Source organism: Oryza sativa, chromosome 11, assembly GCF_034140825.1.
Source record: "Oryza sativa Japonica Group chromosome 11, ASM3414082v1".
NCBI lineage: Eukaryota > Viridiplantae > Streptophyta > Magnoliopsida > Poales > Poaceae > Oryza > Oryza sativa.
The window spans coordinates 19,298,941-19,317,785 of record NC_089045.1 but is presented as its reverse complement, the minus strand read 5'-3'; the positions used below and the strand labels follow the sequence as shown (position 1 = coordinate 19,317,785).

Here is an 18,845-nt window from a genome sequence, read left to right as displayed (position 1 = left end):
GGCACAGTGGCATCGTTTGATGGGACTTCTAAAAATTATAAAAAATGAAACTACAATTCCAATTTTTAAAGGTTTGGAACTTCTAGAAAGTAAAAAAAACAATGATAATCATGTTCGATTTTAAAATCTCAATGCTAATAAAGAAGAGAGGCAGCGGGCGAGCCGTAGAGGAGTACAATGGCAAAGCCGCTGACGGTTTGGCGGGACTTCTAGAAAGCAAAAAATGAACCCAAATGATAATTATGTTTGATTTTTGAAATCTCAATGACAACAAAGAGAAGAGACAGTGGACGGGCTGTAGAGGAGTATAATAGCAACGTTTGACAGGACATCTAGAAATTATAAAAATGAAACCCAACGTGACAATAAACTCTAAAAACTATAAAATCCAATTTTTAAAGGTTCTAAGAAGAATGATGGAAATATTGATAGATCGAGCAAGCAAATAAAGAATGAGATGACATAAGGGGTAGCAACTGGTGTGACTTTTAAAAACTATATAATTAGAAACACGAGGATGATAAAGTATGGTCTTTCAAAGTCCTAAGACAGTAATATAACTAGATAGCTATTTAATAAATTTTAAGTAAAATCATAAAAAAAAATATGATTTGGTTTGGGTGCTAGTCGTGCAATTGCGCGGGCCACCCAGCCAGTTCAATTTATACACTCCAACAACCCCAACGGCAAGCAGCAGCATCCAGATTGGATGAGCAGCATCAACCAGATCGGGGCGGCGAGCAGCTGCGTCGTCGTCGACCCCTGGCGTGGTCGCTCGTTTCGGCAGCGGCGTCGAGCCTCAGCGTCGATCCCTTCACCACCTCATTGTCGCGGAGCTCGAGGGAATCGGGTGGTGTTCCTCGCGCAATACTGTCGCCGCAGCTTCCCTATGGAGTGGCGGCGAAATCGGGGCAGCGAGGAGCCGAGGAGCAGTAGGAGGCAGCAGCCTCGGTGGCGGCAATCACTCCTCATCTGGTTGTTGCCGACGAGCCCCAACGCGACCCCTGCACACTACCGCACTGTCGGTGCTGACGCCGCCGCCCTCGCTTGCTTCACTGGGAGGGGGATGAGTGGATGAGAACGGCGTGAGAGGAGGATGGAAAAAGTGACGGGAGTGGTATGGTTCCAATTTTAAAATTTTTTAGTGACATGTAATGTAATTGATATAACGAATTGTAGTGATATTTTTTTAATTTGACAAAATTAGAGTGATATGGATCCAATTAACCCTCTCCTAAATCTAGCACTGCAGGATGATTCTAGCCACAGCACCAAGTGGGCCAAATCACCACCAGCCCATTAACCAAACCGGCCTTGGTTTTGACTAGAGTGTCACATAAAGCAACGGAAAAAAGTACACCAAAGGTCTCTCAACTTGTCATCGAGTTACAAAATCATACCCCAACCGCAAAACCAGATACCAAGCGTCCCTCAACTAACAAAACCGTTCGCTTTAGGTACTTCGGTGGTTTTGATCCTGCTTTTGTCCGACGTGGCGGCTGAGTCAGCGTGGGACCCACGTGGGCCCCACATGTCAGCATGGCCACACCTCCTCTCTCTCTCCCCCTCTTCTCTCCCTTCCTCATCTCTATCACTCTTCTTCTCCTCTCTGCGACTTGGGCAGGCCAGCCAACGGGTCACGCCACGCACAACGGCGTCGAGCCCAGGGGCAGACCATGGTGAGGCGACAAGCTCGACCTCAGCAACGGCCACGCGGTCGACCCTGGCCAGGAAGGACCCCGGCATCACCCGCGACGCGGCGTCGAGCTCCACTCTGCGCGTGACGACGCGGGAGCATTGCCGGCCCAGCTCCACCCTCAGCTCCCGTGGTTACACCGCCAGCCACGGCTACAGCGCCGCCTCCGCGAGCACCATCGGCGGCGGGGCTAGAGGCTCGTGCTCCTCTCTCTAGTGTCGAATTGACTCGAACCAGCGCGAGATCAAAGATGATGTGCTACCGTTCTGCCACGCCAGAGTTGTTCCACGACAAAAGCGACGTGTCCAGCGACAGCATCCCCGGCGCCAGCTGCAGCGTCTCCTGCCACTCCGGCCATCCTGCACATGGTTTGCTTGTGACGTACCAGGAATCAAAGTTGGCAATTTCAATTCTCGTCTACATATCAGTCCTAATTGTTGATTGTTTCTCTAATGAGAGTTGCTCCCATCCAGCAGGCACCTCGGTACCTGGCCGGTACCAAATCTCGGCCATTCAATCAGCTCAATCGGCCGGTGGAAATTTTGCGGTACCTCCAGGTACAAATTTGCCCATGAGGTGGTACCGGAGTATTTAGAGTGGTGAAAGGGTATTTTAGTCTTTTCGCGTAGGGAGTGTATAGGGGAAGAAAATAGGGTTTTCTACCACCGATTCCCCTATGATCCGATCCGTGGGCAGCGGCGGCGAGGTGCTTCCGGGGGAGGCGAGTCGGCGGCGGCGGCGGCAGTTGATCTGTAGTAGGCGGCGGCGAACTGGTCCATAGGAGTCGAGGCGGTGGCGGCGACGACGGATCCGTTTGAGGTGGAGGTCGCGGCGGCAGTGGGTGGTTGGTGGCGGGCGCGGTGGTGGCCTGGTGGCGGTTGTGGTCACGAGGTGGTGGCGGTGGCTGGTGCCACCGCGATGACGAGGTGGTGGAGCCGGCGTTGTGGTGCCAGCGGGTTTGTTGGTTGCAGCAGCAGATAATTTCATTTTTTGGGTTGCATATGCTCTTCTTCTTCATTGCTTCCTGGATTTGTATTGTACGATTTATTTGGTGTTTTGATGAGCTCAATCATTGCTTGTTCTCTAAGAATGTTCAAATGTTCAAAACCCTCTCCTATCATTTACTGATTACAGCAATTCGAGTGACTTCAAAATAAATCATGGATAGTTACATTGAGTGACTGCAAAATGGTAAGAGGATAGAAGAAATAAATTCTTGACTGCGCTCGGGAGATTAACTCCCGGCGCACGGCGGGGCTGCACTCAGAGGGAGGAAAAAAAAGGAGATTAGATGAGAAAGCGGCGGCCCAACTCTCTTTTTCTGTTTCCTAATCGTACCCTTCTAAGATGGGCGGATGGATTTATTTCTGTACCTTTCGGTACTAGTACCTGCCGGTACAAGTTGCTGGATGGGAGCAACTCTCTTCTCTCATTATCCATTGCCAGATTGAGCGGCGGCGAGCGAGCTCCTACTTGCCGAGGCAACGCTCACCCTCATCCCAGGTCATCAGTGTGTGCCTCACCGGCCGGCCACCGTGCCCCACCGCGATGCGCCGATACAGGCTGCTCCACCAACGCAGCGCGGCTCTCCACTCGTAGTCCAGCGTTGGTATAACAATGCAGACGACGCCGTGTCGAGGTTCATCGACCCGCGCTGCCGTCGCCGTGACCACGGACGACGTCGCCCTCAGCACGCGTGGGCGGCGGTGCCGTCGCGGCCGTGGACTCCGGACGCTAGTCGGTGAGCTAGCTAATGTAGTTCATCCCGCCGCCGAGAATGCCGAGGTCGACGTCAACGTAGTCCGCGGCCACGGTGGCGGCGGCGGGGTCGACGAACCCTGACTCGGCATCGTCCGCAGCCGCCCGCACGCTGCTCCTTCGCCGTTGGTAGTCGCTCCTCCGCCGCCCACGCGCTTCGCCTCCCCTGCCGCCCGCAGCTCCTCTCCCCCTCGGCGCCTCGTGGGCCTCGTCCCCTCCCTCCTCGTAGCGCACCCGTCCGTCTCGCGCGACGCCAGCATCGCCGTTGTGCGTGGCGTGACCCATCGGCCGGCCTGCCCAAGTCGCAGAGAGGAGAAGAAGAGTGATAGAGATGAGGAAGGGAGAGAAGAGGGGGGGAGAGAGAGGAGGCTGACGTGGCCACGCTGATATGTGGATCCCACGCTAATTCGGCCACCACATCGAACAAAATCGGGATCAAAACCACCGAAGAACCAAAAGTGGACGGTTTTGTTAGTCGAGGGATGCCCGGTATCTGGTTTTGTGGTTGGGGACGATTTTGTAACTCGATGACAAGTTGAGGGATCTTCGGTGTACTTTTTCCTAAAGCAAATACTTTAAAATATTTATTTTGCTAATTCTGCGCATTGTGTAGAATAGCTAGTATGTTATATATTATTAAAAGAGAATAAAAAGGAGGGGAGTAGCTATATTTATGGTGCCATATTTTTCAGCAAAAAATAGTCGGCGTGTATTTATATTGTAAGTTCCTAAACATATGTAATTAGTATGTGTTGACACAACTTTTTTTTAAAAAAAAAAACTCCAAGCAACATGTGATTTTGACAAATGTGTACTGCAAAGTACAAACCATTAAACTTTAGTTGAGTTGTTGCCTTCAGCTCCAGGTCTGGACGTATATTCAGGCCTGGTTTAGTCGCCCAAAATTTTTTTCCAAAAACATTGCATCGAAACTTTGAATACATACTTGAAGCATTAAATATAAATTAAAAAACTAATTGCACAGTCAGGAGGAAATCACGAGATGAATATTTTGAGCCTAATTAGTCCATGATTAGTCATAGTGCTACAGTAACCCACATGTACTAATGACAGATTAATTAGGCTTAGAAGATTCGTCTCGTGGTTTTCAGGCGAGTTATGAAATTAGTTTTTTCATTCGCATACGAAACCCCTTCTAACATCCGGTCAAACATTCGATGTGACAACTAACAATTTTCTTTTCGCGAACTAAACAGTCACTCAATGGTTTAGTTGGTGCACCGATAGTCCGATCTTGATGACACATGTGCACGGCACGCATTAACAATTTCAGATCCACATCACGAGAGAGAGAGAGAGTTGACGAGCTAGCTAGATACATACCCACACCTTTTATTCAGCCTTATCTTTTTCAGTGCCTCAGTTCCTTCCATCTTTCTTCACCTTTCCCCTCCTCTCTACTATCGACTATTCACTAGAGATCACGATCAATGGCCGGACTGTTTGCCACTCTTGCCATCAGGAAGGCACTGGACAAGCTCTCCTCCATCCTGCCAGCAAGAAGCCTATTGGCATCCTCCTCGTCGGCAGCTGCTATGGTGAGGCAAGGGCAGGAGCAAGATCTGGAGGACCTCCGGATGCTGGAGCGGACGATGCACAGGATTCACGCGACTCTGAAGGACGCGGAGCAGCACTGGGACATCCGTGATGAAAGCGCCAAGCTGCGGCTCAAGGAGCTCAAGGAGCTAGCGTATGACGCGGAGGACGTGGTGGACGAGTACGAGTACGAGGTGAACCGTTGCAAGGCTGAGGCTCTCCAGCTATCTGCAAGCGTGGCCAGCCACAAGCGTAAGTGGCAACAGGAGGTAACACTGTCTTTTCCAACAACTTCGATCTGTTTCTGCCTTTACTATACTTCCTCGGTGAGGAAAAAACAGCGAAACCGAAAACTGATGAATATATACACACACACTGGAAATCTTAGTATGCATGCGTTTTTTTTTTTAAGAAAGTCAAAAGCTTTGCCTCGTGTATATTAATAGAGCAGGGGAAAAATAAACAAGATATATACAGGGTTAGCCGAGGAAAAGGACTAGCCCGCAAAAAAGGAAAAGAGCTAAGTGATATCTCCCAGAATTCCGAACTCCTATAGGGTTGTTGCCCATTCTTTGACCCATGCTCTTCCTTCCTCCTTGATCTTTGCTAGGATTGAGGACGGCGATGACGCAGAGTTTCGGAAAATTCTTGCATTGCGTTCGCACTAGATTTCCCACGAGATTGAATAATCATAGTCTTTAGAGGCTTGCGGGGGGTGTTTGGGGACTCCGCTACGAGAGTCCACCACTGCCCAACAGAGTGACAAGTTTCCTAACTACCCATCTAAAGGTCGGTGCCTGTCCATCTCTGGATTTCTGTCCATATTCTCTTTGTTAGCCTACATTTGGCTAGGAGGTGTAGGGCCGATTCATCCACCGTGCAGCAGAGTGGGCATATCTTTTGGTTTTGCCATCCTCTTTTCTCCAGTCTGTCTGCCGTCCAAACCCTGTTTTGAGTGACCAACCAGGAGAAGAATTTGCACTTTGGCGGCGCCTAGGCCTTCCAGATTGATTGGTTGAAGACGGATCGCGCAGCCCCGAGGAATTGGAGTCTATAGGCTGATTTTGTAGAGTACTGCCCGTTTGCTGTGAGGTTCCATCGAATGTTGTCTTGATTTTCGTTTAGCGGCCTCATGTTTCTAATCATTGTCCAGAGGCGGACATAGTGTTGGAGGTGGCTCGCCTCCGTGATACGAGATATTTCGATGTCTCGGATCTAGTTGTTTTCTGATATGGCATCGTTCACTGTTCTGTTCTTTCTTCTAGAAGCCAAAAAAATATGAGAGAATCCATTATATACCACTGACTTTGTCACACGTCTACGATTTGCCACTGACTTTATCATGTTCTACAATATGCCATCGACTTTTGCTTAACTTCTACAATTTACCATTGCCGTCCGGTTAGTCTCCGTTAGTACTGTACAAATTTGTCGAAATGACCAAAATACCCCTGGGAGAAAAGGTTTCAAAATTTGGATAAAAATTATGAAATATCATATTTCAAGTTTTTGGTCAAATTTTGGATGTTTACAATCTTATGTTTATAATATAATATTTTGATAATTTTATCCAAATTTTGGAAGTTTGTCATAGGGGTATTTTGGTCATTTCAACAAATTTGTACAGTACTAACGGTGGCTAACCGGACGGCGATGGTAAATCGTAGAAGTTAAGCAAAAGTCGATGGCATATTGTAGAACGTGACAAAGTCAGTGGCAAATCGTAGGCGTGCGACAAAGTCAGTGGCATATAATGGATTATCTCAAAAAATATCCGGGGCGATCTGTTTCGGAGTTTGATCATCCAGCCATTTCGAGCTCCAAAATCGTGCAGTTTTGCCATTGCCCACCGTTATTGGTGTTGCGGCCGTGAAGAGATCTCTATCTAACTTGTTGCACGGTAGTGCCGTCCCCACCCAGGGTTTTTCTGGTGCCACCCATTCATTCCAAAGCCATCTGAGTCGTAGTGCTGATGTGAATCGTTGTAGATCCATGACTCCAAGACCACCCAGGTCTTTGGGCCTGCAGACTCTTTTCCAATTAACTTTGCATTTTCCGCCAGAGATGTTTTCGCCCCCCGCCCAAAGAAACTTCCTCCTCATTATGCATGTGTTTTGAGAACAAACACACACAGCTGTTTCAGTTAGACCAGTGTCCATGCATTTTATTCAATATAGAAAGCTTGAATACAGAAGGTTTGAACATATAGAAAGTTCTTTTTTCTCCAGAGGAATTTTTTAGATTGAAGTTTCAATGGATAATGTGAAATTTACGATTTGTGTGTGTTCTAATCCTTATGGATTTTTTTTCCATTTTAACAGTCTTTTGAGTGGTAGTTTGTGGGTCCAAAAAGTCTACATTTTCAGTCTAAAAATTGTATGGTTTGAGTTTTACTAGTACAATAATATCAAAAGAGTTGTCCCTTGTTTATGGGTCAAAAAAAACATTTTTCAGTCTAATTTTAATTCGGTAGTATTGAAGCAAAGGATATTGTATCTTGTTACAATTGCAATTTATGGTAGTAACTGAATTTAAATGGCAATAAATTACCCTTAACACATGAAGTTGGAGTATTATTAGCCCTTGGATCTATGTACAATAAACAAGTCATAGTAATTTGGTGCACCTTAAAAACACTCCTATATACTATATGCAAGTATAGTGACGCAATCCTTTTCATTTTATATCTTGAAAAAAGGAAAATGAGGTCTTGTACCATAATACTGGTATGGTACATGTTCCAGAAGAGCTGGCTCTTAAAGCAAGGAAACTTATTAAGAGATTCCATGAAATCCAATATTATTCTGATAATTTTACTTTATCGGAGAATGATGGAGAGAGACGGTTTGCTCCTAATATTGGTACTCTACCCAAGACTAGCTCTGTTATATATGCACCGAAAATTATTGGAAGAGAGCAAGACAAGGACAACATTGTAGAAAAGTTGTTGTCCATGACGAGTGACAGTGTAGCTACTCCAGTTTCTATCTTGGCTATTGTCGGTATGGGTGGATTAGGCAAGACAACATTGGCACAGCTTGTATATAACGACTCAAGGATACAAGGGTTTTTTTGACATGCATGCATGGGTTTGTGTGTCAGAGCAATTTGATCCTACTTACATAACAAAGAGCATCATAAGTTCATTAGAGAAGGATAATTGTGGTCTATCGGAAGTTTGTAGTCCTCATGAGACATTGGCAAAACGAATAAAGCACAAGATGGTTTTACTTGTGCTGGATGATGTATGGAATGAACGAAGAGATTGCTGGGATCTGTTGTGCGAACCGATGAACACAGCAAAGTTATGTATGATTATAGTAACAACCCGTAGTGAGAGAGTGGCAAAGCTTGTGCAGACAATGCCTAATTTCTACAGCCTAAACTGCCTAAGTTCTGAAGAGAGCTGGTCATTGTTTAAGCAAGTTGCTTTTACTGTTGACAATGGAAACACTCCAAACCTTCAAGAGATCGGAATGTCTATTGTTAAAAAGTGTAAGGGCTTACCTTTAGCAATTAAGACACTAGCCAGCATGTTGTGCTATGAAACATGTGAACAGAGATGGAAAGATGTCATAGAAAGCGAGTTGTGGGACTTGGAGCAACCAAGGAATGAGGTTTTGCCATCCTTGGAGTTGAGCTACAAGAACATGCCTATATACCTAAAACGATGTTTTGTTGCCATCTCTCTATATCCAAAAGACTATATATTCGATAGAAACCAGGTGCTTCAATTGTGGAAAGTACTAGACCTCCTTCAAAGTGACAGACATAATAATGAGACTGAAATTGGAAATAGATATCTCGATGAATTGGTTGAGCGGTCATTTCTTCTATTTCTTCTAACAAAGGTTGATGGACATTACTACAAGAAATACTTAATGCATGATCTTATTCACGATCTTGCATGCTTTCTTTCTGCAGATGAGTTCTTTAGACTTGATGATAGCAGTACATCCATTGAAATTCCACAAAATGCTCGGTACATATCTATCCAAAATTTGGCATCCAGTGAGATTTCAATCACACCACTTGCTTTGAGGGCCATCATAGTGTTGCCTAGAGCAGAAGTGAACATTAATAATTCAGAAGCATTATTTTCTAAGTGTGAAAAGTTACGAGCCCTCGTGTTAGGTGAAGGCTGTCTGGATCAAAACTTACCTGCCTTAATGGGAAGGTTGAAATTACTACGCCATTTGAAACTTGTCACAAGCTTCTTTAGTCACTCTGATCCATGCTGGGACCACGTTGATGGACTACGTGGAATTGGGCACCTAAATAACATGCTTACTTTGCCTCCAATTCATCTGAGAAATGATCGAATAATAGAGCTAAGGAGCTTGAACAAGCTAAGGGAGTTGAGAATAGGTGGGTTGGGACTGCACTTGACTATCGATGGAGCAAAGGATGCTAGGCTACAGAGCAAAAGGCACCTACAATTACTAAGCTTGGATTTTGGAGATTGCTGTCCAGATCACAACCAACAAGTGCAGCTACTTGAGAGCCTGCGACCACATCGCAACCTCGGAGAATTGATAATAATGAACTACGAGGGTCTGAAGTATCCCTATTGGTTGGGCGATGCTTCCTTTTCCAACTTGTCTCAAATAGAACTCGGTTATTCTCACATTCAGTACCTTCCAACGCTCGGTGATCTTCCGTCCCTCGTGTCCCTCCATATCCATGACATGATGATTGTCGAGCGAATTGGCTGGGAGTTTTGCAGCCATTTTCATGGTGTTAAGGGATTCCCATCATTGACACAGTTGAGATTCAATTGGATGCATAAGTGGTCAGAATGGTCTGGAATTGTTGACGGTGGATTTCCACGCCTGCGCACTCTTTCGATCTGCCATGCCCACAGTCTAAGGCTTGATAACATTGAATCATTTCCGTTCAGATCCTTGATAACTCTCGAACTGGACAAATGCTGCTGCATCACAACCATTCCTGCATCGACTTCACTACGCACGCTGCGCATTGATCGGCGGAGCTTTGACTTGCGCAGAAGCTCAACTGATGGTCCGCGGCTGAATCGCCTCCCGTCCTTGGAGTGTTTAACAGTCATCTGCCATGACACCACAAGCATCCTTCTTCAGCCACAGCACCTGCCTTCACTCAAGAAGCTCAACTTGAGCTGCGAAAAACTGCAGTACTGCGATGGACTTTCAGGCCTCACTTCCCTCTCGGTGCTCAAGCCTTGGGGATGCCCAAAGCTCCCAATTCATAGTTTGATCCCACAGCTGCAGCTACAGACTCTGGATGTTCGTTGCTCACCAGGTATATATATCTGTACTACTACAAAAGACAATAGTGGTGGTGAGTTGGCAGCATACATTTGCATATTTTACAAATAAGTGCCTAATATTTTCTGATATTATGTAATAGTTCAATATTTTTTAATCAAGTTAATGACATATATTTAAATATGTATGGAATTTTACCCATAGCAAAGCTTGGGTATTTTACTAGTATGTGTGCAAATGCCATATGCTCTTTCTGTTTCTCCCTCAATGGCTAGCTGACCCCACATTTGTTCTCACGTTTGTCTGCATTTGCATGTCTCCACAGCTTACAATTTCAGGCACTTTGATTGTTAAGAATATTTGATGGCCAGGATATGTTATCGGACTGCTAGCTTATACGGTGAGCATTTCACAGGATTTGTTACATATCAATGTAATTGTCTCCTGATTATCTCTGCACTCTGATTGAATTACTCATAATCTCAAGGTCACAGGAATGGAAGCACTACGAGACTTCAGTGAAACCTCAACTTTGCGGTGTTCATTTTCTGACCTCAGGGAAGGCATTGGGTTTTGGGCTCTTCCCTATCCTGATCTCTGATCGGTGTGCTTGAAGCCTAACACTGCAATTCAGGCTTGGTTTCAGAGTTTCCGACCAACACGCCATGTTTTGAGGTTGTTTTATTTTCCTTGTATTAATTCCAAATGGTGCAATGCATTAGTAGTTGGGTCGATCTCATTTTATCATGTATTCAGCCGTATGTCTGATACAGATCGTACAGCATGAGTTGCATTTTCGTAAAATTTTCAGCAGCGAGTTGTCACCGACTCCGTACCTTAAATATTCAGAAGATTCGAGATTGTAATGTAATTTTCATTGTGGGAGAAGTGTTTTGTTAGGAATCGAGTGGGCTGCCAATGGGCCTGTACAACCATTCATTCAAGCTGGCCCAAGCAAACCCAAGGTAAAGAACAAAAGCAACAGCATCGGTTCTTTCAGGGGAGGAAAAACACAGAAAGGGGCAGGACGGCGACCAGCCTGAGCGGCTTGGCGATCGGCGGCGGCTTGGATCCGGGCTAGATCCTCGTCGAGTATCTATTCCCTCCTCCACCTCCCATTTCCCTAGCTTCTAGAACCTTCCAGAACCCCTGTATTTCCTCGTCTTCCACCTCCAAAAACAGCACTGTTGACTGGATAGTTGTTCGTGGTGAAATTCTTGTTGTTTGGTGATTTGGTTGCTAAAAATATGGTATCAGAGCCGCTGATCCATGGGATTTCAAGCATGGAGGCAATGGGGAAGTACCGCTGCGGCGTCCCGTGCAGTTGGTCATTGGATTTGGGCAAGGCTACTGCTCATGGCACCAACGCCCACAACCTGTTCGGTGAAATGTCAAGCCAAGGAGAGGTGTCCCAAGAAGATCTCAAGATATCTAAGGCCGTCCCCATCAATTCCCCCATGAACAAAGAGGAGAAAATGATGGATGAAGCTCTGGATCAGATATTGGAGAAGCTTGAACAAATGAAGACCAAGCGTAGGTGCAATGAGAAGATTGATCAGATTTTGGAGAAGTTTGACGAGATAGAAGCTAATAGGCGCAAATCATTCGAGGAGACAACTAACATCATCAAGGCGACAACCTCCATCTTCAATTCTGCATCATCTTCAACACCCCCGACCTCGCCTACTCCAGTGCTCGCCAAGTGTTCGTGGGCGTGTTCCAACAGTGCCAGTGCGTACACGACAACAAGTGCAAGCCACAACATCGATGTTCCTACTCCGACAGTCGCCATGGGCTTGCAGGTGAGTTTGAACCATGGCATTGGTACTACAACAGTGACGCCCACCAAGTGCTTGGTAAATTGCTTCGACAATGACACCGGTGTGAATCATGCCATTCTTGAGGAGTCGTTTGCTAGTACCACTGCTGCAGCCACCATGGAGACAGTGGTTAGCGAGGACAAGGCCTGCTCTATTTTCATCAATACTACTGACCTCACCAAGGTTATGCATTCAAGGTGTACGACAATCAGCCTCAAAGACAACATCGGTACTATTCAGGCCGAGGTTGCATTCCCCTTTCCGTTTCACACACTGAACATGATTGCAGCACCAAAGGAGCCCATGCTAGTCATGGCAGAAAAGCTGGATTCCATTTTCTGCATAAAATTGGTGATGCCCAACGGGTGTTTGATGAAATGCCTCAAAAGTGACAAGAGGCTGCTGGCGGGGCTTCCCAAGAGAAAACCTTGGCCACTTCCTTGGTCAGGTGGTGTGGTTAGAGGAGGGAATGTGTGGCATGTTCCATGGTCTGCATTTGATTCCGTTTAGACAAGTGTATGTCTAATACCACCATGGCCACCGCCAATTAGACTTAAGCAATGCAGGTCCTGGAAAATTGGAGTGGCAATTAGTCTGTTTGCTTGGAAGGCACAGTGGGATTTTGTTAGTTACAGGAGCTGCACCGTTGTTGAAATTTCTAGAATGCATGAGCTTGCCTTGTTGGTGCTATTAACTCAAGACCCAAGTGATGATAAAAGAGATGACTTGCTACCGGCATCCAAAAATCCATTCACCTCCTATATGATGGCACAATATTTTGAGGTTATTGAAAGCAGGCTTATTAGTGATATAAGCCACTTGGATGGCAACAATGTTCAGGATACTTGGGACTGCAAGGGAATTCTAGTTATACTAGAAGATGGTACCAGCAAATGGAGAATGCAAGGGATCAAGCCAAGTGCAAGCAAGAATATAATTTCAGCATGGAAGAATGTTTTTATTCCAACCATCAGATCAGTCTTGGAAGGTGACAAGCAATTCTGCATTTACAAGCCAAATATTAGCACTTATTTGCTATGTCATGTTGCTATGCCAACTATTCTTGGAAGGCTGAAAACAAGAGGCACAATTGTTAAGCTTGTGGTAAAATATGAGCACTGTGAAGAAGGCATACTAAGCTGGAGTGGAATATTGTCATTACTCATTACAAGGAAGGGCAATAGTGATGGGAATGACCTGATCATTTTGATTATCCAAGAGCTATAAGTGCCATGGGATCCGGGTGGTTTGCATTTTCAGAATTTTAATTGCCATCGACTTGCGGACAAGTCGAATTTTAAGAAGAGGGGATTGTTAGGAATCGAGTGGGCTGCCAATGGGCCTGTACAACCATTCATTCAAGCTGGCCCAAGCAAACCCAAGGTAAAGAACAAAAGCAACAGCATCGGTTCTTTCAGGGGAGGAAAAACACAGAAAGGGGCAGGACGGCGACCAACCTAAGCGGCTTGGCGATCGGCGGCGGCGGCGGCTTGGATCCGGGCTAGATCCTCGTCGAGTATCTATTCCCTCCTCCACCTCCCATTTCCCTAGCTTCTAGAACCTTCTAGAACCCCTGTATTTCATCATCTTCCACCTCCAAAAACAGCACTGTTGACTGGATAGTTGTTCGTGGTGAAATTCTTGTTGTTTGTTGATTTGGCTGCTAGCACGTTTCCCCAAATTCAGAAATGAAGCCATCAGAAGTTAAGCTCGCGTTTCCAAGTTTACCTCTGATGCTCCTTCCCTTCACTAGTCAGGAAATTGTTCTGTACGATTCAAGGAACATAATTTTACAGAACTATCATTATCTTAGCGGTAACAATCTTGACGAATTCTGTGAATGCATTTCACATTTTTTATTCTTGTAAACTTTGGCTACAATCTACTTATGCACGAAAATCTGTACCTGTAAATTCAGACTTCAGAGTACAAGTATTGCAGCAATGGCAACACCGGCAGCAAGCGCCACCACCATGGACGACGAACAGCCGGCTGCCGGCGGCGCGGCGGAGAGCGGCTCGTAGTACGACGCCGGCACCGGCGGGAGGCCGCGGCCGCGCGCGACGGCGAGCTCGAACCGCATCCCCTTCCGGCAATGCTCGCCTCCCCCGGCGTCGGAGAAGAAGTAGTTGGCGCCCTCCGCCGTCAGCATCACCGTCAAGAACGCCTCCTCCGTCTTCCACCCGCCGCCGCTGCATCCGGCCGCCGCCGCCGCGCCGCCATCGCCGCAGAGCTTGTAGACGGTGGCGTTGGTGGTGTGCACCACCGTGTTATCCGTGTTGGTGCTGAAACCTGCAACGAGAACACACGGATTTCGCGTGAATTTCAAGCGAATCAGCCAAAACTTTCTGAAAATTTTTGAACTTACTGAGGTAGTCGCCGAGGTAGAAGGTGCGGTTGGCAGCCCAAGCGGAGTAGTTGGCGACCGAAGCATTCGCATTGCCGTCAAAGAACCAGCCGGCGCCCTCGCCGACGGTGTGGTTGGCACCGAACGGCGGCGGCGGCGCCGTCGTGTTCCGGCCATGGCTGGTCGTCGCCGTCGCATTGCTCGGAGCCGGAGTCGCCGAAGCCATGCTGAAAACGGCAGCAAGTTGTACTGCTACTACTATGGACATTGTGATCACAATGTAGGTCATGGTTAACTAGCATTCTGGATGATAAGCTGCTTGATCTTGATACATTTGATGATACTTATGTTGATAGAAACTGAGCATTCTGTGCTAATTAATCATGTAGTAATGTGCATTTGTATATTGGCAGTGTCAACGGTGTATACAGCATCCAGGTGAGAGTCGGTGCTGGCTCTTGGGTGGATACAGACATGCAATGCAGCCACCTGAGCACTGGGAATGTGTAACCAAGTATGGTCGGTGAGACGGTGACCGGATCTATCTATGGAGAATAGTTTAGTACAGACCATATACTGTTTGACTAAACTGAACTGCCTAGGTTGCTGGTACAAATCATTGATAATCATGTTCAGGTTTTTCAGATCACCTTCAGATTAACTCCTGTGTGAGTAATCTGGGTGATAATCATTTATTACATTTTGTATCTGCTCTGGTCTCCGGCGATTTGCCTGGAGAAGCTGGTTAATAAATCAGCTTGTTACCGTGTCAAAAAAAAAAAAAAACTCCTGCGTGAGTAATGAGATTGATCATTCATAAAACTTGGACACTGAATATTTCTGCTGCAGACTGCAGATTTCAGAGAACATGACAGAAACATCTCCTGGTGGGATGTGAAATGGAGGAAAAATGTTTCCTATATTGGAGCAATATCAAAGCGAATTTTGTCCACATAATGTTATACAATTATATTGTAAGCATTAGTACCAGATCTAAACACCTAAGAATATATTCTATACACACTAGATCTATGACGTATAGTTAACTACAGACCATATTGCTTGACTAAACTAAACTGCCTAGGTAGCAGGTACAAAGCTTTGATAATCATGTTCAGGCTTTCAGATTAACTTGTGGTGCAGACTTCAGAGAAAATTCAGATCACCTTCAGATTAACTTGTGCAGAATTCAGATAAAATGATAGAAACATGTGTCTCAGTAGATTGTGAATTGGAGGAAATTCTTATCTGCTGCTGACACTGAAGCATACCAAAGCGATTTCTATTCATACATTGTAATTATTACATTTGAATCATTAGTACCGGATTTATATACACCAATAATATAATATATTCTGCTAGAAGCAGCAGTATTACTGCTACATAATCATTAAAATTGTAACCATTAGTATACCAGATTTACATACACTGAAGAATATATTGTTCTGCTATAAGCCTATGGCACTATCATGTGACTATACATCTATACTATGTCACCTAGATTATCATTTGGATCTGTTCAAATGTCTGGAATGTTGATATAGGCCACACTGCCAATCTCCATGCCTGTGATGTGAAATCAGTGAAGTTTCGGTATACTTCAGATGAAAAATTCATATCCGAGTTGAACCCTTAAAGAAATGCTTACGATTCAAGAAGAGCATTTGTGATCGGCAGCTGTGCTTGTGAGCTAGAGATAAGGCTCAAGTTCCCTCTGGAAACTTGAACTAGGCACTTCGATAATTAACATTCAGATCATGATACTGTATAGCCGCTATATAAATGTTAGTATATTCAAGGCAGCCTGACTATGTTCAGTCTCCAGATCGGTCTTCAGCCTTCAAATTACTCTGCAAGGGTTTGAATGCCGCGAGAACAATGGCAACCTTGTTCGCCAGGAACCCTGCAGTGCCAACAAAGAGCTCGACTGGCGTCATTTCAAGTTTGTCACCACCCGCTCCATATTTCAATGCAACAGCTCCAGCGACCATTAACAGTGACAATATTAACCATGGCCTCCTTATGCCACTGAAACCTTTCACAGAGGGCTGGGCACTGCCAGCTTCTGATGGTGAATTAAGCGCCGGCAACCCGTCTACAGATTTTTGGAGCAGCAACAGATAGAGAAATCCTCCAATGCCTCCAACAAGGAACGAGAGGGCAGCACTGTCATTTGAAGCCAAGGTGAAGGCAGAGAAACCTGTTATCACAATAGCAAGATCGTAGAGCAGCAGCGACTGCTTGAGGTCAGCATACTCTTTCAAGCCATCCTCTTTCATTTCAAGGATGCTTGAAGCTGTGCTTGCTGAGGATAATTGCCCCTCTTGGAGATCAGAAAGGCTTATTCCCGTGAGATCAGTGACAGCCACAGGTCTTGCTTCCACAACTGAAGCTCCATCCTCTCCAAGCAGCATGCTGAGTTTGTCAAATGTGTACTGCAGACCATTGAACTTGAGTTCAGGTGTTTCCTCCAGATCTGGAGGTGTATTCAACTGTCCATGGATAACTTTCAAGCTTAAATTATCTATTCTCCATGAGCCTGACCTTCAAGAATAAAATAATAATGGTGAAAAGTTCCCGTCAGGTGAGCGTATTTCAGTTAATTTATACACATGAAACATCAATACAAGAACTGGGTGCAAAGTTTACCTGACTCAAGACCAACCCAGATTTCTTTAATTCTTTGCAGCTTAGAGCCTCTAAAGGTGACAACATCAACTGAACCGCTTTGGAAGGGAAGCAATTTCTCGGCCTCTCTGCCTTGTGCAGAATGATTACAATAGGCTGCTGGTACTCTTTGTAACAGGGAATCACCATTGGCATCAATTATACAGATTAAGATGGCAGCGTTCTTATCTAGCAAAGACGAGCTAAATTCTCTGCTCGTGCTAAGTTCTAGCATATAGAATGCATCAGATTCTTCCAATCTGACTGTTGAAATTATCTCTTCAGGTACACTGTTGTGAAATATACGTAGTTCATCTGTTTGCAGAAGGCGTGAAGGCTTCACAGAGGAAACAGGATCTGCACAATTGAATTAATAGTAGTCACGTCACATGGTCTGAAAAAGTAAATTCAGATTGTATCACAGCTGCCATAATAATGGCTACTGAAGATTCCATATTGTGAACTCATGAGAAAAAGGGAACGTTGCTTGCACAACCCATCCCAATAGGACACAGGGGGCATATTTAAATAATAGGGCCTAATGAATTTAGTAGGAACAAATTTTGCTGGGGAGGTTAATGGAGTCTGCAAATTCTCATTGAGGGCATAGTAAAACAAGAAGGACGGACCACAATGTCAAATAAGTGCATGAACAAATAAAATGTAAATTCCAATTTCAGATTTTTTATTTTGTAAATATATAAAGAAATTTACTAATGTCCACATGCCTACCTTGTAATGCAGAACTTTTAGACAACGTGATCACCCGCTGACGTCTGTTTTGCTTTCTGAGTTTCCTTATATTTACAGGGATATGATAACACATTCTGGGACAGCCATTCTGCGACAACCATCCTGACCAGAATCGGGAACGGGTAGTACTGATGCCAATGTGGCTAGCACAGAGGATTACCATTTTCTGTAATACGGATGGCAATGGACAACAAGTGTTAAACATACCATAAAAAAATTCTTGAATTTGGGCACAAAAATTGAAACATTGAAAAGGAGTTCATTCGAAGAAGCAAATAACAGAGCACGGTACAATGTTGCAACCATACTGAAAATCTTCTCTACGGTACTGAATTTGAGTACAGAATATATGAGATGGCAATTGGATGAACTATTAGAAAATAAATGATACAAACAGGCAGTCAAATTTTCTAATACTACAAATCTACAAGAATATAAAAAGGAAAAATGAAGAGGAGGATCCACATGTAAAGAAAATCATAAAAAGAAAAGAATCATTTTCTCTCTCCTACAGTTTGTTCCAAAAAGTAACTGTACTTGAGAAATGTGGGATTATCCCATCAATGATTCACGAAGTACTTTCAAGGTGGAAAAGGAAAGAGCATTCTTTGATGCCCCTGTACTGTACACGGAGAAATTTGTTGAGATAATCTAGAGATGTGTGAGGAAGAGGAACACGAATACCTTTGAGCTCGTTTCCGACGGAGATGGAGGCGAGCCGCGCGTCAAACCCTCCCAAACTCAGGTCGCCGGCCGGCCGGCAGCCCTGCAGATCGGGAGACGGGGAGGGGGGGAGGGGAGAGAAAAGGTTACGCGCGCCCACCGGCGACGCAGAGCACCCCCCCTGCCGCGCGGATTTAATGGCGGATTCGCAGGTCGGAGACGGCCGCGCGGCGCTGCTTCCTTGCGGGGGAAGCGGATTGTTGCGTGGAGGAACTCGGCGATGGCGACGTCGGCGGCGGCGGCGAGGTGCCCCGTGGTGGCGTGAAGAGACGTGTGCC

At 45.5% G+C, this 18,845-nt stretch overlaps 4 protein-coding genes across 7 annotated transcripts; 2 read left to right on the top strand and 2 right to left on the bottom strand.

Annotated features, from left to right (window-relative positions):
- The first annotated feature begins 4,815 nt into the window (after nt 1-4,815).
- Nucleotides 4,816-11,082, top strand: LOC9270249 (putative disease resistance protein RGA3). The gene is given in 5 exon segments (XM_015760221.3): nt 4,816-5,280; nt 7,710-8,072; nt 8,074-10,291; nt 10,583-10,657; nt 10,745-11,082. Coding segments are annotated over 4 exon segments (2,985 nt in total). The 5' UTR covers nt 4,816-4,905; the 3' UTR covers nt 10,612-10,657; nt 10,745-11,082.
- Nucleotides 11,083-11,255: 173 nt separating this feature from the next.
- Nucleotides 11,256-13,899, top strand: LOC136353984 (uncharacterized). The gene has a single exon (XM_066305447.1). The coding sequence runs from the start codon at nt 11,505-11,507 to the stop codon at nt 12,585-12,587; it is 1,083 nt and encodes a 360-aa protein (XP_066161544.1). The 5' UTR covers nt 11,256-11,504; the 3' UTR covers nt 12,588-13,899.
- A 19-nt stretch (nt 13,900-13,918) lies between these two features.
- LOC107276338 (early nodulin-like protein 18) lies at nt 13,919-14,692 on the bottom strand. Its single transcript, XM_015760224.3, has 2 exons — nt 14,446-14,692; nt 13,919-14,369 (listed from the first exon to the last, which is right to left on the bottom strand). The coding sequence occupies exons 1-2, from the start codon at nt 14,690-14,692 to the stop codon at nt 13,999-14,001; spliced, it is 618 nt and encodes a 205-aa protein (XP_015615710.2). The 3' UTR covers nt 13,919-13,998.
- Nucleotides 14,693-15,692: 1,000 nt separating this feature from the next.
- On the bottom strand, nt 15,693-18,845 carry LOC4350546 (uncharacterized). 4 transcript variants are annotated; one of them, XR_010737613.1, is made up of 5 exons: nt 18,529-18,845; nt 17,824-18,010; nt 17,074-17,448; nt 16,073-16,963; nt 15,693-15,990 (listed from the first exon to the last, which is right to left on the bottom strand). XR_010737613.1 is itself a non-coding variant. In XM_066305446.1 (4 exons), exons 2-4 carry the CDS (start codon nt 18,005-18,007, stop codon nt 16,239-16,241), a joined length of 1,284 nt encoding a protein of 427 aa, XP_066161543.1. In that variant the 5' UTR covers nt 18,008-18,010; nt 18,529-18,845; the 3' UTR covers nt 15,693-16,238. The 4 variants fall into 4 exon arrangements, 2 of the variants coding, with proteins under 2 accessions (XP_066161543.1, XP_015615074.1); XR_001540873.3 differs by having other exon boundaries at nt 16,073-16,968; nt 17,079-17,448; XM_066305446.1 differs by having other exon boundaries at nt 15,693-16,963.

Bases quoted from the DNA above. Each gene is read 5' to 3' on its own strand.
- LOC107276338 (XM_015760224.3), bottom strand. From the start codon at position 14,692: ATGTCCATAGTAGTAGCAGTACAACTTGCTGCCGTTTTCAGCATGGCT. The intron at 14,370-14,445 runs GTAAGTTCAAAA...TTCTCGTTGCAG, and splicing joins CTACCTCGGCGACTACCTCA to GTTTCAGCACCAACACGGAT.
- LOC136353984 (XM_066305447.1), top strand. From the start codon at position 11,505: ATGGTATCAGAGCCGCTGATCCATGGGATTTCAAGCATGGAGGCAATG.
- LOC4350546 (XM_066305446.1), bottom strand. From the start codon at position 18,007: ATGGTAATCCTCTGTGCTAGCCACATTGGCATCAGTACTACCCGTTCC. The intron at 17,449-17,823 runs GTAGGCATGTGG...TCAATTGTGCAG, and splicing joins TAAAAGTTCTGCATTACAAG to ATCCTGTTTCCTCTGTGAAG. The intron at 16,964-17,073 runs GTAAACTTTGCA...CTTGAAGGTCAG, and splicing joins CTGGGTTGGTCTTGAGTCAG to GCTCATGGAGAATAGATAAT.